The following is an 18,332-nucleotide window of genomic DNA, read 5'->3' on the forward strand; positions in this document are numbered from 1 at the left end:
AAGCACAGGAATACAAATGACAGCATTCACAGATGAAGGAAGAAATGCCATGTTCTGAAAGGAGCCCAAGTAGTATTTCCAGACCCAAACTATGGCATTGCTAATAGCAACACCACAAATGTTGACTTTCAGTGATAAATGAGAAAAATTCAGAAATTAGTATCTAGGATTTTGTGCATCTGTGGAAGTCTCAACTCTCCTCTGCATAAACCTACAACTGGAGGACACACTGCTGCTAAATCACAGCAGCAACACAGAACTGTACTTGCAGCATATTCACTCACTGTCTATACGGTTCCTCCTGCTAGGCTTGAAGGCATCGGTCAACCTCGCCTTAGTTTCTCCAGTTTGCCTGCAGTCCCCTCCTGGTTTAATTTTCCTTAAGCCTGGCCTTTAGCAGCTGCCAATATTTGTCTGCTGAGTGCATGAAATGCTCTAACAGGATGGCTCTGCTAAGAAAGACAGGGCTTCCTGAAGGTTTCATTGAATTCATTTTGAATTTTAGTTTTTGTCTTGCCTAAGAACACTGTTTGGAACTGAGACTGATGGTGGTCTTTAACAAGCATGTCCTGAAGATGACAGCACATACGTTTGTAAAGTTATGCAGATTTCTCTATAACAATGGTGATCTATATCATTATAAAGGAGTATTTAGATGCCAAAAGGCACAAGTGTATAATTCTCCTGACAAGATTTCAAACTCTGCATCCAACCCAAATGAATTAAAGACAATTAATAGCTTAACTTGGCTGCCAAAAATGCAAATTATAATCCCAGCATATCCTGCTCCACCTGAAATTATCAAAGCTTTATGGTACATGTTTGGTTTTGAGATTGTGTTTCCAGGTGATACAGTTTTTTTCCTATATAAACTATCTAGCTGCTTTCTGGTAACATCTAGCATAGTTTCACTAGAATGGAAGGTCATGCTGGATAGTAGGTGGATTTGTGTAAGTACTCTGCACTTTTATATCTTGACATTTAAATAGTTTTCCAGCATGTGCTTCGCTTCAGAAAGCCTCTCATATACTGAGCCACACTGTGACATCTTGTGCATACATTATTTTGTATAAAATACAATGACTGTGATAATGAAATATTTCAGACTGTTCACTTTACTTACTTTTCACATAGACATTAAATGTTACAGAAGAGCTGGCATCAGAATTGGACACAAAAAATGTGTAAATGCCTCCTTCTGTTCCTTTTAATCGGGTAAGGTGAAGATCACTTGTATAACTGTAAAGAAAAAAAATCAAGCATTACTGATGCTCGCAACTTGCGGTGAACAGGCAATTGCTACGTGGAAGCTAAAGAGTGAATTATTAACACACCGTCTTCTTCTGCAGACACTGACCACGCAAACATTCTTATCTTGCATTATGACTGCACTTGCACTACAGTGCCCAAAGGTTTTACCACTTCTAACACCCGGATGTGTGCCCGGGTGACAGTTCAGCACCAGGCTCAGACCCTACACACACACACACCACCACCTGCTCCTTTACTCCCCGAGGAGGGAACTCACACACAACCCAGGCTACATCTGCTAGGTGCTTTTGGATTTTTGGAGGTCCAGGATTCAGGAGGGAACAGTGCACAGCAGAAATAAAAGCATAAGCTTTTATCCAGAGCATTGGGCTCTGCCGTGGTGGTAGAGGGAGTCTCCACACACACAAACAACTTTAAATTCTTATTTTTGCTTATTGGGCAGGAATTGCATCTTGTAGGTGAGTCATGCGTATATGGCACACTGGTCCTCTCTGATGGTGTGGTTAGCTCAATGCTATTCCAAATCAAGGTCAGCAGACTGCACCAGTTACCGTGGTAAGCCACGCGTACTACAAGATCTTTTATAATGATAATTTTCTCACCATCTCCGTTTTCTTCTTTCCAGAGCAGACCCTATCTACTTCACTGTTCCAAAGTGAAACCGATAGCACTTACAGTCATTCGTATTACCTGTTATTGCCCACAGTCTTGAACTTGACATAATGGTCTGATGAATTCTGTAATGTTTCGTTCATGTACATCCAGACTTCTTCCTTTGGTTTTGGATATGCCTCATATTCAACTGTTAAATTTCCATTTTGTCCTGCATTTATATCTATTGTGGTATTCATTGTTGCAAACAAACGGACAAATCCTTTAGCTGATGGCCATAAGAGGAGAACAAAAACAATTTCAGGGCCGTTTAGAAGACTGCCAGTGCTCTAACCACACTTAGACTTCTTCAAGATCAGTGATCAAACATTCAGCTGTGAAACAGGAAACCTTACCTACAAAGAACTTGAACCCTCACCTGCCAAAACCAAGGCCACTAGCTACACACAGCAAAGTGGCACAGGACTTAAAGCAGCCTCGAGTGCCTTGAAAGAAATTCCATCTTCTGGTGATAAATACCCTCTATTTGTGTTTGGAAAAATGCAAGCACATGTTTCATTCTACTCAAGTATTTATATTTTTCCAAAAATCAGAGTTGCTAACTGTCTGGTATGAAAGAAACACTAAGAAAAAAGCAAAATAAATTCATCATTTATGACAATATACTAGAGTACTTAAGGTTTCTTTGTAAAGTGTAATTAAAACTGACATTACACATGAAGCTATTAAAAACTGTAATTAGACAAAAATGTGCTAAGTCCACAGCCCTGGATACCAATTGTTTTAAACTAAGGCATTTCTCTTCATCTGCTGCTGGGTCTTAATCTCTTATTTGGCAGATACCATTTATCATTGCGCAGTTCCGTTCCAAAATATCATGTGGAGCAGCATCCTTACTGCAGTGGTTTTAATTTCATTAATAAACTCATCAGCTTCAGGATTATTCATTTTGAAAAGATGAATTTTTCAGTCCTATTACACAAATTCATACGGGAATTATCAGTTTGACAGGCAGATTGCAATTACAAGGAAACACATTTACTGAGAGTGCCTGAATTTAGACAAAAAGTCAACCTCAGATCACTGCTTCTTCCCACTTCATAGTAATCAAACTGCTGTGGCCAGCTGGGCACCTGAGCTCAGGAAAACCAGAGCCAGCGGGGCTTGTTGAAAGCATATGGAGCTGCCATAGCACTTGACAGATGCTTTGGAGAAGAAAGGATGAAGTAAACTCACAGCAGGCAGGTATGCTCTAAAATGCTCTCCATCATTAGAAAAGATAAAAAGGTTTTAAATCTGGAAACTGAAGATTTTTAATTCCTTCACAGAGTTTTTCTATTTTCTACATAAACAGAGGATCCTCTATACAACCTAGATTCAAACTCGGACCCAAGAGCCTGCAAATAAAATCTTATGATTGTGCTATCAGTCCCCAAAATGATGTTCTAGAAACCGTTTAAAGTTAGGTAAATTAACTGTCAAAAAAAGTAATTAGGAAAATTTACCAAAAATAAGTCATTATTTCTTGTAAACATTTTGGCTAACATTAAAGCCACAGCAATTTAGGTTCTGATACAATCCCAGGATCTCTCCAGTACACACCATACACCACTTCCCAGGACTCTGGGACCTGGCACAGTTCAGGTAAATATAGTCAGTTTGACAATGAATGATGAAAGGCATCCATGAGATAGAGTTTATTTTATTTTAAGTCAAATTTGAGAGGGTGGGGAGAGAAAAGTATCTTGAAAAGGAAAGATTCCTGCTTTTCTCTCACTTTTTAAATTAAATACACACTGCATTTTACTAAATACAAACTTGTTACTTTATTTTCGGCTTTTTATAATGTCATGCTTTCTTTTAGTCCCAAGACCTTCTAAAGTGAATCCTTTCTAAAGCCACATTTGCATACGTAGTAGTCCTAAGAATTTCTGTAGTGAAGAACTTCCCTCTTCTTATAATAAAAGCTTTCATATTGCTCCCCTTTGGGAAAAGATTTTCTTTGGTACTTCACAGTGGTTCACTCTTTAACACATGAATTTAGTCTCTCCTGTAAAAAAATGAGGAAGACATCACTGCTGTTATGAGCCGACCCCCTCAAATGGTGGAGCAAGGTTAAGGGCACTCAAACCTCTGCTGCTCTGCTGAAGATTTGACCCGCATAGGTCAAACACTTCTGTTTTCTTTAAGTTACCAGGGAAAGGAAAACAAGTCATGTTGCAGGAATACTGTGCAACAGAAAAACAGATTTGAAAAGCAAAAAGGATCCAAGGCTACGCTTCCCTCAGTTACTACATCCTTGAATGGCAAGGAACTGAAACAGTTGTAGCCAACTACACAGGCTTCTTCAGAATGATCTTATTAACTATATCAATATGTCCTTAATTGTCCTTAATTTATCAAATTAGCAGGTTTCAGCAGCTTTAAAATTCAAAAGGCACTGTGTGTCACAAAGCTAATATATAGCAGACTAAGCAAGTCGAACAAGAGGAGGGAGGGAGTTTGCTCACTGCTAAGGGACACAATCCGAAACCTGTGGAAGTGATGGATAGTGTGTTTACCACGGGGGCGAGCTCTGGAACAATTTAATGCTGTCTATGCATACTGCCACATACCTCACAGCATTATTTTAAATAGAGGTACATATATAGCTTTATGTAAAAAACACTGACATGCCAATGTCAGCAACATTTCCCATGCTTAGAAGGTAGATATTAAAGATATGCTTTGAGCTTGTACTGTGAAATTACTTAAGCATAGGGATAGTACCAGGCAAAGGTAAACTACTTGCTGAGACTGATCTAAATTTAAAATTAAACTGGGAAGAATGAGATAAACCAGAGAGATGGAAACACTGTTGGATGGTTGTTCTAATATCACATTCCAATACCATGCAAAGGGTTACAGAAATTAAAGTGGTCATACACACCACAATACTTCCTCAGCCATCCCCTATGGTACCAGTCAACAATAATCTTTTAATAAAGCAACTTTACTCACTGAGGTTTATGGGAAAGGAGAGAGATGGAAGGGAAGGCTTCCTAGTGTTCTCACTTTCTACCTCCCACTCTTAAAAAAATTAAGATTTCTACAAGAACCATTTACCTAGTGCTTTCAAGGTTACTGTGGCACTGTTTTTTCCAAAAGGGTTTTCTGCTTGGCATGTGAATTCTCCAGAATCATTAACTCCCACTGAACGGATGTTCAATGTTAATTTCCTTTCGTATCCATAATCACCCAAATTTCTGCTTTTGCTTGTAACAATCTGTCGGTAAAAAACAATTAACATCTAAAACACTGTGTATGCAGCATCTTTCCCAGATAAATTAAAAATAGAAGTAATTATAACTTTGCTATATTAATATTCATAACTTTAAACCGGAATAATAAGCCAGCACGACAAACCTGTCACTAGAATCTCTCCATGCAAAACAAGTGTGTGATCAGCTGTCTTTGGGAGATAATGTCCTCTCCTAAGCCCTATCCCCTCCCCTTATTCCTTTTTTTTTTCCCCTCCTCAAGCTCCACTGTAAGGCAGGAATGTGTGTATGTGTGTGCATGTATGTGTGTTCACCTGCCCTGACAGTGCCAATGGGAGAGACCAGCCCAAGCCACAAAGATTAAACATTTAATTTCTTCAAACGTTTCAGTCATGTGAAGAAAAGGGTGCCTGTGCCAAGGTCAACTGCCTTGTGTCAAGGTCAGACCCAGCTCACTCTGGCTGAATTTCTAATGCTGATGAAGGTAAGGAACCAACCAAAGGTTTTATTTGCACTAACAACACTTCTAGCTGTAGGGCTTGATGCAAAATGACCACCGGGTTTTGACCTTCCTAATGCTCAGAAGCTGCAGCTATTGTACAAAGCCATTGCAACTCTGAAGTGTGGTTCGCCACTCAAGTGGTGCCTAAAAATCACTGCTCTTTAATGGTTGCAATGCTTCTCAGTGAATGACAAGAGAGAATTTAAGGTGCTGGACCTTCATTTTAAACTGGGTTGCTCTGTGCCTTGAGGCCCCAGCATCTCCTGATTGCAGACATACTGCAGAGTGACCTGCTGGCAGCAGGCGTACACTGGAAGCCACTCTGATTCTTGGTCCATAGCAATCTAGATTTATTAACCTTAAGGCAACTAGAAACTTCATTCTCTTTTGAAAGCATTAAGTATATCATGATTCTATGCCTACGTATGCATAGAAAAAATAAATGCTTTGAGATGTTGACTTTAGTTTCTGTGAGAATGCTCTATGTGGTTGAAAAGACTGATAAATTTACATTGATTAATCCAAATGTAGACCTGGACTTGTTATGATTTTCTAGTAGAATGATTTCATTCTTGGAGGTTTCAAGAGCTTCTAGATAAATTTAATCTTCTCAATGTAATTTTGATTCCTCCTGAGCTATAATAATCACAAATAGAAGTCTGTTTTTTTGGATATGCTTGCTTGTAACAAGTCTCCTAATTTTTCAAAAGTGGCGATAACTTCAGTCATACAAGGAAAAAGTATTTTGGGTTTTTTTCCTCTCACCTATTCAGGACAAAATGTAATTCCACACCTATTTAAACATGACTTTTTATGTATTCTATTTCAGTACAACATTTAATTTGATAGTCAATATTTAAAAGATAGCATCCCCTGCTATTTACCAGAAAGGACAGAAAGGTCAAACTTATTTGATCAAAAATATTTTCCTTGTGGCTTTTACTCATCAAATGAAAAGTGATAAAGCACAAAAACTTCAGGGAAAGCCCTGATTTCATCACACTGTAACAAAGAAAAGGGAGAGGAATGAGAAAAGAAATTAAGTTCTCAGATGAAAGACTTGCAGTTGACCTTGGCACAGGACCAGAAGCCCCATATGCATCTCCCATGCTGCCTTCATGTCATTTAGATCTCCACACCTTCGGAGCTGCGAGGTGGGATTTCTGGAGAGCGAGCACTTAGCGAAAGCAGCTCTGCCAGAGCCAGCCGATTAGGTAAGCATGGCATGCCCAGCTCCAGGGAACGGGCCTCCCGTTCGCTATCTGTCTGAGGAGACGTGATTTATCCAAACATCACAGCATCACAGAAGCCCTTTTTTCCATGCAAACGTGGACTGCGAATTTCGTATTCTGGTCACTAACATTAGCAGTAAAAGACCAGCCAATTAGCATGGGAGCGTATACAGCAGGAGTTACTAACAGGTCTTCAAAGGGCTTTTAATTAATTTCCGAGTATACCCGGAAGACCAAGAAGCGTCCTTAAAAACAACCCAGTGCCTGCTGCTTCTTTCAAAGGCAGAGCTGGCAGCACGCTGGCTGACCAGGGGAGGGGATCTCTCTGCCTCTCGTTTGCAGAATAGCTGTGCTGCTGATAATGAACTCTCCTGGAGCACTTAGCCTGCCAATAATTTAATTTGGTGATGCCAGGCAGTAACTTCATCTATCACTAAAGACAGAAGCCAGTTCTCTGGTTCATTTTTCAGAACTTTCCCAGTTAGTGAGGCACACCATGTAATTTAAATGAATTAATCATTCCTGTGAATGCTTACTACTATTCCTGTCACACACAATCCCATGCTAATTAGCAGGTATTTTACTGTTAATGATAACGACTAGAATATGTAATTTGCAGTCCATGTGTTGATATTTGCAGCTCCCATTGATTGCAATGTGATGTGTAGGCACTCCGTGCTTCCGTATTTAGGCAGCCCAACAGAGGTCACCTAAACTTCACATTGAAGAGCCTAACTTTAATTTCTGTTTGGGAAGAGAAGCTCATGCAGATGCTTTTCCTCTCAGCCCTCCACATGGGCACAGGACAGTTGCTGCTGGTTGCTCACTAGTCTGTGGAATGTGGGACCTCTGGAAATGCAACACATCCAAACTGATGTAGCATCGGGTATCCAAGACAAGCATGTGAATGTCTACAGAGAGTTTGTGTACTGTGCCGAGGAATACACGATACAATTAAAAAGGAACTCACCCCACTTTTGTGAGAAATCCAACTAGCTTTTACACTACTATCCACATCCATGATTGTGCATGTAACTTCAAATTCTTCTCCTTCTTTGAGAAGCTCATAGCTCTTGGATAAGGTGATGACAGGAAGAGTTTTGTGAACTGGAAAACAATTTAGAAGTATGTTACTTTTCATTAGCTTCAGAGCTTCCAAGGGGGGATAAAAATCACCAGTCATTAACTTTCCAATAAAGTTTCAGGCCTCCAAGAGCTATTCAAATTTCTTTAACACATTACACAGTTGTTCCTTTGCAATAAGCCCATTTCTGCATCAATCTCCCTTCAAGTTACACAAATAACACAAAGTTAGATAATACTTGTCTGAGTGTAGCAACTTGTGTAAAGAAACCTCAGGGATTAAAAAGTTGACTCTGGAACCAAAAACAGGGTGAGGATCAGCCACTGGGGAAGACCAGCGTAGCATTAACTGCAACTTCTAAATATAAAATAATACAGCAGACACCAAGTGCTGTCTGACAGGTCCCTGAAAAGCCCCTGATGGACAGCCTAGGAAGGACAGGTACAGCTCAAGGACTTCAGCACATCTGCCCCTAAAAGCGCCACAACCTCTGCTCACAGTAATGGCTTGCAGAGTTGGCTGGAGCCAAGACCATGGACAAGTTTGTCACCCAAGACGTAGTTGGTTACAAGCAGCCATGGGCTATCTGCATCCCTGTTCTGCTTTGAGATGCCTTTTGTCAACAACTGGGTATATTTGAGGAAGGTGTGTCTCTTAGTGCTGCAAAGCTCTTCAGCTCTTTCTCTGTTCCCTCCACAGTTTGTTTTACTGTTTTCTTCATCCTTTCTTCAAATTTTCCTCATTTATGAGACTCCAGTGAACTTCCCACTAGGGCCTTTATGCAGGAAGACTCACTTTCTAACTATGAATGTAACATATATCAGACAAGGTCTCCCAGACTCTCTTCCTGCCTCTGACACAAGCTTTGTAGTTGTCTTTTAGGTAAATTACATGAAACTTAGGAAAACACCACACTTTTCAGCCATTCATACTTTAACAATAACGTTTTCCTCATGTTGCAGTAAGTGGCTACGGGAGGGAACAAAGAAACATGTTTGCTCTTCAGATATAAAGGCTCACATAAAAACCCGCCCCCGGCATTCAGCAGTACCCGGGAGACAGGAGGAAGCCAGTGCAGAAGGCATGCTGTGTTCTCACCCGCCAGAAACATCTATAATAAAAACCCGTAAGGCCATAAAGGCTCTCATTGTTTTGAGAAGGGCTGGACATAAACACTGGCTGTGCTATCGGAGCAGGGCTGGTGTACATCCGAGTATGCCTGCACAGCTCTCTGCTTCATGGGTGCCTCTTCTGTCTTTCTGCACCAGAAGCTCAGGCCTGAGGGTCTGGGTGCCACAGTCGTGATGAAAAAAAAACACTGCCCACCAAAGGGTCTCCTGTGCACTTAAATCTTCAGCAAAGAAGCAACTGGGAGTTTTACCCAGTGAATTCACTAAGGGCTGAGCACTGCAGCACTGAGGAAGACAACACTGCTTCGCTGCTGATGGCCTTTGGCACATGATCCCGCTTGCCACACACCCACCCCAGGCGGAGAACACAGGCAGACGGTCCCACGTCCCACTGACCACCGACAGCTGCCCACCGTCAGTGAGCCGCTGGCGATGGATGCGGGTCAGCACCTTCCCATCTGAAGTCAGTGCTGTATTGCCAAGTACAGAATTTTATCCTGTAAATAATGAAATATTCCAATTCCACAGCATGCACTCTCTTATGTCGGAGAAATGTCAGTTATGTCAATCAACTGCTTGCTTACCTCGGCCACCACCGAAAACACAGTTGAAAAAACCAAGACAGCAAGAACGTCTTGATTTTTGTCATCAAAGAAGAATGCTAGAGATGCCTGTACTGATTAAACTTTTGTTCTCTTCTCATTAACTGAAATTCAGTATCCATTAATACTCACTATATAGAACCATAGAATCAGAGTTTCCAAATAATCAGAAAAAAAAAAAGACTTCTTGAATTTGCCACAACAAACTCCACACCTGAGATGGCCTCTGCTGCCCACCCCCTGCCCACCCACCAACAAGCATGGCACTGGGCAGGTCACAGAGCCCCAGCCATGGACCAAACACTAATGTGTCCCCCTCATCACACCACGGGGTAGCCCTCCTTCACCAACACTCAGGGAGATACTGGTGGTGGCCTGGCCTCAGCTCCTGGTGCCTGGCACAATACGGGCAGCCAGGGGAAGCACAGCACCCCGACAGCCTGAGCCGTGCACCCCCTGCTCCAGCAGCAGCCTCGGCACCACCACTGCGACGCCATCGCTGCCGGCTGGAGGCCTCGCAAAGCACAAAGCCAACCAAGGCAGCCCCTGCCTGCCGCTCTCCTTCCAACAACAGGAACCCAACGGGACACCTCGGCTGCGCGAACAGAAACGCACCTGCAGCCAACAGAGGCTCCCGCACCGTAACCCACACGTGTGCGCAGGCAGGGGGCTCCCCCCAGACCCTGCTGCAGCCCCTGCACCGCGTGCACGCCGCAGCGGAGGCGCCTCTCAGCTGCAGCGAGGGGTTGCTTCAAAGAGCCCCACAGCTACAGGCACAACAAACTCACTTACTTGCCCCTGAGGAAACACCCAGGCAGCCTGGCTTGTTCAGCTGCTCCCTCTGCTTCTCTCCTGGGATGCAGACAGCAGACTAACGACACGGGGGGTAACTGCAGGCTCCAAACTGCTCAGACAAAACCAGCCTGCAAAGCACTGCGCAGCCAGGCATCGCGTTTCTCCTTCCTCCCAAAGCCATGTAACCACCCAACCATAGGGCGCAAGGGCACGTGAAGGTCAGATATAGGGCATTATCATTAAGGGCCTTTTCCAATCTAAATGATTCTATGATTAATCAAGAGGTTTGCAGAGCCAAGTGTTGCATCTGGCAGCTCAGCCACAGTGTACTTCTCATCATGATCTGGGCACATGCCTACTGTTGTGATCATCCTCAATCACGAAGAAAGAGACAAACAAGGGCCCTTTGCTCCCCCAAGCTCTGCCTCTCCAATGAATCCCTCTTCAATGCCATCAATCAGTTCCTTCTGCTGTCACTTGTGGGCAACAGACATATAAGTCAGGCACCTAAATTTCCACCTTGCCTGCACAAACCTGTCCAAACCTCAGTGCACTGGTCTGTCCACAGTTTAATAGCACACCCACATTTCTTAGAATGGTGAAGAAAACACCTGGAAATCACCAGGAACAGAAAATAAAAGTGATCGTGGCCAACTGCTCAGCACAGCCACAAGCCAAGTGTCACGAGATCAAACCGTGCCCCAACACAACTTGCCCAGGACAAGCTTTATAAGCCCCCACCCTCCTTTGAACAGGCTGCAGCAGCCACAGGTGCCACAGAGCAATCTCCAGGTGCACAAGCACCTCTGGCTTTGAGTAGAAGCCTCCAGGAATCCACCACCTCCAGCCTCCCCATGACAAGGTCAGGATGCAAGCTGAGGCTTCACAGCACTTCCCATCAGCTCCTGGGAGGTGAAGGGTAAAATCAGGTGCTCTACAAGAAAACAAAAATCCTGTGTTACCTGGCCTCACATTCAGGAAAATGTGCTCTGATATTTTCTCAACTCCATTGTGCTTGGCCAAGCACTGGTAGCAGCCCTTAAATGACCTCTGTACATTCTTTATAATGATGCCTTTCTGGGGATTGGGAATGAACGTCATATTTCTGGGGAGACGTTTGCCATCACATTTTCTCAGTGTGAAATTTGAAACATCTGGATCTGTTAGCGGGCACACTAGCAGGATGTCACTGTCTTCTTTTCCATAGATCAGAGAATCAACAAGGAAGAGCACATTTGGATCTGTGAAGAAATACAAAGATCTGTCAGAGAAGTTTGCATTGCACAGGGAACTTCTGATGACCCTAACTCTGCAACTGGGCACTTAGATCAAAGAAAATTTTACATTCAGCCAGTAAAACCAAGTATCACCCAATTCATGTTTACCAAGAGACATTAAATTTTGTATTAAAAGAGCAGCACAACAGGAGATGTGCAGTAGGATTCAATACCAGACACGCTAAAGAATCATGTGCACTAAAAATAATCTTACTGCTTTTTTATTTGGAGATGGAGATGATTTATTTTTTTTTCTCCAAAACCTCCACCCTCCAACCCCAAAACAGTAAACAGATTTTCACAGACCATTAAAAGTAATTTGCTTCTAGCCAATGGCAGGACTGTAAGGTTTCATGCCCACAGAAGGATTTTGAAGAAATTTATGAGCAAATGGAAGTTGAAAAGCACCTAAATTACGGTTTTCACTTCTGTAAAATAACTTCTCTCTCTCCCCTGCTGAAAGCAGGGGTTTTTTTTTCAGCCTCCTCAGAAAAAAAAAAAAAAAAGGGGGGGGGGAGGGGATACAAACAGCATATCTGACTGAAAAATCATCATGTAATCTTTCACAAGATAGCTTTTATTGAGCGCTTAATCTCAGCCAACAACAGCACACAAACATACAGTACTTTAAACATTTCTACAGCCAAGGTTGAAGCCCATCATAGGTGACAAACTTGAAATGCTAAGAACCTGGCCATTAGTAGGCAAACACAAAAATAAAGGATAGTATGGTGACAAGCACTCTGTAAAAGCCTATTTCAGCTCCTACCTGCCCTCCCTACAGAGTAGCATGAATCAGAAATGTAGAAACAGAGGGGAAAAGTTTTCTTGGGGTTTTTTTTTTGGTTGTTGTTTTTTGGGGTTTTTTTATTGCAAACTGGCTTTGTACAACTTGAATGATAAAAGATCAACAAACCACAACTTAACAAGGAAGAGTGAGAGAATTAGGTTAAGATGATGCGCAACGCGCATTTGGTTTAAGATGAGAAGTACCAGGCTGAAAATAAAGCAAGGCCATTTACATAAAGAGTTAGGAAATGCCAAGTCAAAGGGTGCTCATCACTGGACAGAGAAGTTACTGGCTGATTTCTAGCTTAGACTGAGAGTATAGTTTTAACCTCAGTTGATACCGCCACCCAAGTAGCCTCCACAAACTAAAAGCTTTGAAGCATCAGTCTAGGACTAGAGGATGGAGACCATTAACAAATGAAAAAATAAAGCGTGTCTGAACAGAACCAAAGTGTCATGCTTTGCACACAGATAGAAAAATGCTATGAATATCTGTCACTCCTGAGCAGGACTAGAAGCACTCATCTAAATGTCCCTCCTGACAAAGACTTAACTGATTGGAGAAAAAGTGGACTGAGAGGAAACCAATATGGACAGAGCCAAGACATCTTCACTATGCAGAAAGTATGGCTTCCCAGGGGAAAAAAAAACAAAAAACCCACACCACACAAAAACAAACCACACACACACACATTTGTGAAAACAGAAGAAAGGAACAAAGACCTGCTTCACTAACAGCTGAAATTGCAGGGGAGGCCTTGGCTGGGGTAAACAGAATGGCTGAGGTGCTCCCTCTCATCTTTTATCCCTCTCTGGAAGGGAGACATCATGGTGAGAAGACATGAGAGGACTTGCTGTACGGAATCCAGGCACAAACAAGGCTGCTCATGGTCAAGTTCTTCCACCACGGCTTTCCACCCCAGGTAATCTTGGGTAGTACTTGTTTTCTGAGAATACCTCAGGTTTCGAACACAAGTTGTGGTGCTTATCATTGCTTGCGTCTGAAAAGACTTGAGATCAAAATCAAGAGATTTTTTCTCTCCTATGTAAGTGTCTGAACTAGCCTGATCTTCACTAACCTTGCTTGGATAGGGACACAAACTGCTTCTACAGATACAACACAGGCACCCTCTGCCAAAGCAGAAAGGTGAAAGAGGTAAGCACCTATAGTCTGCCAGCACTGTGTCATCCTTGGTCACAGAAGCATAGAAAATTTGCTTTTCATAGATCCAGACAGATGTAAAAGATAAACAGCTGCCACCATTTTATGTGCCACTTGGGACTGCACAGGATCAAGGTTCTTGGTCCTGTTATCTCTGCATTCCCAGCTTCACAAGCAGGAAGTGTATGGGGTGCTTATGGCAACCCCATAAGCAGCTGAGCTCGTGGTAGCATCTTCAAGGTGATGTAAGGTGTCATTAAGCCACAGCCTATTGCAAAATGGTGGCCAACCTCACTTATTTTACTGCCAGGAACTTGTCCAAGTGAAGCTTGCACATTTTTCACACAATTAAGACAAAGAAATTAACAACATGTTGCACGAAGGCCACACATCTTCTCTGACACTTTGGTAATCACGCTCAGTTGCAGCGTCACTTGCTATCCTGAGGTGAAGGAGTCACTCGTGATGGAAGGCACAAACATCTCTATGATTGCAGCTCTCTAGGATAATTACCATTACCTTCAGTCTACCAGTCATGGTAGATAAAGTAAACAATGTTTGTCACATATAGGTAAAATACATGCCAGATTTCCTTTAGTCTCAGAGAAAAACAGGTCAAGAAAACTTATGCATGGTAGCTGCATGGCTCTTTGAACAATTCAGGAGCAGTTAAAGGAGCACTCTCTAAATTGCGTGACCACTACATCAGGTATCTTCCTTTAGGAAAATACTCTTCACTGTGCTATGCTGCTGTCTCCCTGTCTTGCAGAACAACCTTGCAGTAATTGTCAAAGGATTGGTAGGATTCAGAGGAGGCTCTTTGAGACAACCCCTGCTGAACAACAAACGCTGTCTCTAAGAAAGCGGATGCTGTAGGACTTTTCTCCCTTGACAGGGAAGAAAGGCCACCAGAGCTATGTGAAGGAGAAGCAAAATGCTCTTTTCCATGGAAAGGAAAAGGGAATGCCAGGCATGGTAAACTGTCAGCTTGAGGGCAGCTGATGCAGCCACAGACCAGGAGCCAACAAATGAAGAGATCTGAAAACACTGCAGAAAGAACGGTAATAAAGGATTGTGAAAATGTGTCAGAGCAGAGGCATTTTTTTCCCCCATCTGAGACATTTCTGATCGGTCACAAGGTGGATCAGGAGCTGGAGGCAGAGGAATCATTGTTGCCTGCTGGTGAAGCCTGAGAGCACAGCCTCAAAAAGCCAAATCCTTTAGCTAACTGCCTCAATAAATCAAGAGCTTGGGGCCAAACTTACATGACTCTGTACTGATGGATGGTATGGAATTAAAAAGACATTTCTACATACTGCTTCCTTCCTTACAGTACAACTGACTCATAGAACTGATTCAGGTCACTTGGCTAGCTTCTAGGGAGCTCAGGTATATTTCACCACAAAACAACAGGGATGTAAAGAGAAACTCATCCAGAACTGTGCTGCAGTGACAAAGGCCATTGCAAACAAAGCTGGGAGCAAGTTTTCTTTCTACTGGACAAGGAAGAAGCTATCAGACTGTGTTCTTCCTCTGTACCTCACATTCATTCCCTCCTCCAGCATTTACTGTCCTATTATTTTGCAAAAAAAAAAAAAAAAAAAAAAAAAAAAAAAAAAAGGGGGGGGGGAATAATGCCTTCATTGGTATTTACCTTTAACAAAAACGTAAAAAGATGAGACAATACTCCCTTTGCTTTTGCATATGTATCTGCCTATGTCTCTGACTGTTGCATTTTTGGTGTACCACTCTTTCTCATTGGAACTCCTTGCTTTTGCCGATGGGTCTGAGTTCTGGAAATTCCAAGTCACGGGTCCATCCTCATTGCATCTCAGCCTTAATTCCTCGCCTTTATTCACAACCAGTGAAGATTCTTCATGGGGCAGTAAACCACCTGGGGGAAAAAAAAAAGTCCAAAATACAATGTCTTTCAATACAACATCATATATTTATCTGCAGTAAAATCATTATTTATAGTTGTATATGTGCAGTTAATATTTCGGGAGTTATTTCTTAAAAATACTAAGCTGCAATGGCACCGTGAAATTCTACAGACACCTTTTGACTTGTAAGACCTTTGGCACACAGAGCAAGCAACAACCGCAGATAGAAACTGGCCTTTAAAAAAACATTTTAAACTAGTTTCACATGTACCACTTTCTGCGATGGGCTGGCTTTTGAATGGGAACAGACCCAAGCTATTTAAAAATTAAATTCAAGAACATATGAGCCTGATTCTATATGGCAGCACTTTTAATCATTCTTTGTCATTTACTCAGTATGTTGCCAAGAACTAAAGTTTCCTTGCTCAACAGTCATCTTTTTTTAACTGCTCTCTCATGCATTCAAAAGCTAGACTCACACTCCTAGAAGCGTCCAGTTTAATGAAGGCATCAGTACACGCTTTCCATACTTATTTCTCTAGTTGAAGTGCTAATTCATCATTTCTTACCTCCAAAAAATTTTTAAATTTCATGCAAAATATTCTTCAAGCTTCCATCCCAATGCTAGTTACCAAATTAGTTTCACTGAGGCACTCATCTCCCAGTCACCAAAGCTGCTCTAAACGACCTCTTAGCTTCTTTTTCACTGAACATGCCATAATGCAACTTTTAAAAAGTTCTCAAAAAATAAAGCTGTGTAAAATTAGCAGCTTCAATTCACAATTCCCAACTACTTCCCAACTTAAACTGCATACTTGGCGAAAGAAGCACAAAGAGGCTTCTCTAGATCCACTGTTAAAATAACTCAAGCAGGGGACTGCTAAGTTAGCATATCCCTGATGTGAAAGTCTTAGTGAACCTACAAAACTGAGTTCATAGCCAAAAATGCAGATAAATTCTTACTACTACGGACCTACTTGAACATCAGAAGAATCAATATGCAAATATTGAGGTGGTCTTGCAGGAACAAACCCTTCCCCTTTAGTCCTGCAGGTAACCCTTGGCTTACAATAACTGTGCTGTTAGCTAATGTCCCTCTCGTGTGAAGCACAGTTGTAGAAGATTGTACAACATCCATCTATAGTAGCAGTCATACCACTGAAAATACTATTTGCATTCAAAAACACATTCTGCGGGGCTGGATTTCCCTACCCACACAGATAACAACAGACATCCAAGCAAAACAATCGGATAATTAGTTGGGATGAAGTTATATGCGCCAGACTTAATTCACTCATCTCGCAGCTTTAGTTCTTCTTAAGGTACATACTGGATTAAGACCAGGTCAAGTAACGGCTCCTCTTCCTGACAAATCCACCACAGAGCAGGAAGAAAGGATGGCCAGAACACCTGCAGAGCCTAATCACTTGATTTGTGCTCTGGGTTTTGAAGGGAGCCCTTGTTCTCTACCTATCGCCTTCAAATTAAAATGTATTTTTCAGTGCTAAATCCAACAGGCAGTCATTTTTCCAGTGCTACCAGACATTTTTGATGTGAGGCCCACTAACCCTGCGTACATGGTTCTGTGACTGAAGGCATAAACAACCATCCTAGAAATAGTAATTGCCAGAAAAAGGCAGAAAAAAACCCAGTTCTCATTTCAAATCTGCTACCTCAAAGTGCAGGTGTGAGCCTGAGCCGTGTTACAGCAGCTCAAACAAGAAGAGTGAAAGTCCAAGGTCTCAGGAGAGCAGCTCCCAGCCAACAGTGGCTCAGCAGGCAGGAGACCTGGAAAAACCCTTTGTCCTGGCCATAGAGGTGCCCGACAGCAGGGTACAGGCAAGGAGACCTCCAATTTGCAAACCCCTCAGACCAGAGCCAGCAACTTTTGGCACCTGAGAAGGCTGAGGGCAAAGACCCCTGAGAAGGTCTCATGAAAGACCATGCAGGTCCTTCACGGGGACATCTTTGGAAGACGTCTCTGTTGTTTCCCACAGACCATAGGACAATTCCAGTGACAAACGACATGAGCTGCAAAAAATAGCAAAAGTGCAATGTGGTATACCCACTCTGGCACTAGGTCTTCAGACAAGTCAGGGAAGGCTGGGAAAGGAGAGGATCAGGACATCCTTCACTGGCATCAGTCCCTGCCTGCAACCAGCAAGGTCTCAGCTTGGGCCCTGCCAGGGGAGGTTTGTGTGTGGCTGGGCTGGGACGGTCCCCACTACCCACCTGCGGCCTCATCACCAAGGAGAACAGCGCTGGGCAAGTCACACAGCCTCAGCCACAAAACAAACACCAACAGAATCACAGAATGGTCAGGGTTGGAAGGCACCTCTGGAGATCATCTAGTCCAACCCCCTACTAAAGCAGGTTCACCTACAGCAGGTTGGGCAGAATCCCATCCAGGCAGGTGTTGAACGTCTCCAGAGAAGGAGATTCCACACCCTCTCTGGGCAGCCTCTGCCAGTGCTCTGTAACCCCCAAGGTAAAGAAGTTCTTCCCCATATTCAGATGAAACTTCTTGTGTTGCAATTTGTGACCACTGCCCCTTGTCCTGTCACTGAAAAGAGCCTGGCCCCATCTTCTTGACACTTGCCCTCAAGATATTTGTAGACATTGGTAAGATCCCGTCAGTCTTCTCCAGGCTGAACAAGCCCAGCTCTCTCAGCCTTAAGGGATATCCTCCAGTCCCCTCATCACCTTTTTAGTCCCAGTTCCCTGTCTCTCTT

At 42.8% G+C, this 18,332-nt stretch overlaps 1 protein-coding gene across 1 annotated transcript in view; it reads right to left on the reverse strand.

Moving 5' to 3' along the window:
- Positions 1-18,332, reverse strand: part of KIT (KIT proto-oncogene, receptor tyrosine kinase) — a 58,843-nt gene that overhangs the window by 21,557 nt on the left and 18,954 nt on the right. The window contains exons 2-7 of the mRNA XM_056350583.1: positions 15,372-15,611; positions 11,452-11,730; positions 7,849-7,985; positions 4,990-5,149; positions 1,963-2,152; positions 1,124-1,239 (exon numbers count right to left, since the gene is read on the reverse strand). Of these exons, the coding sequence (XP_056206558.1) occupies positions 1,124-1,239; positions 1,963-2,152; positions 4,990-5,149; positions 7,849-7,985; positions 11,452-11,730; positions 15,372-15,611 (1,122 nt within the window). The remainder of the gene's footprint in view (positions 1-1,123; positions 1,240-1,962; positions 2,153-4,989; positions 5,150-7,848; positions 7,986-11,451; positions 11,731-15,371; positions 15,612-18,332) is intronic.

The sequence above is a fragment of the Falco biarmicus genome, chromosome 1, assembly GCF_023638135.1.
Source record: "Falco biarmicus isolate bFalBia1 chromosome 1, bFalBia1.pri, whole genome shotgun sequence".
Classification (NCBI taxonomy): Eukaryota; Metazoa; Chordata; class Aves; order Falconiformes; family Falconidae; genus Falco; species Falco biarmicus.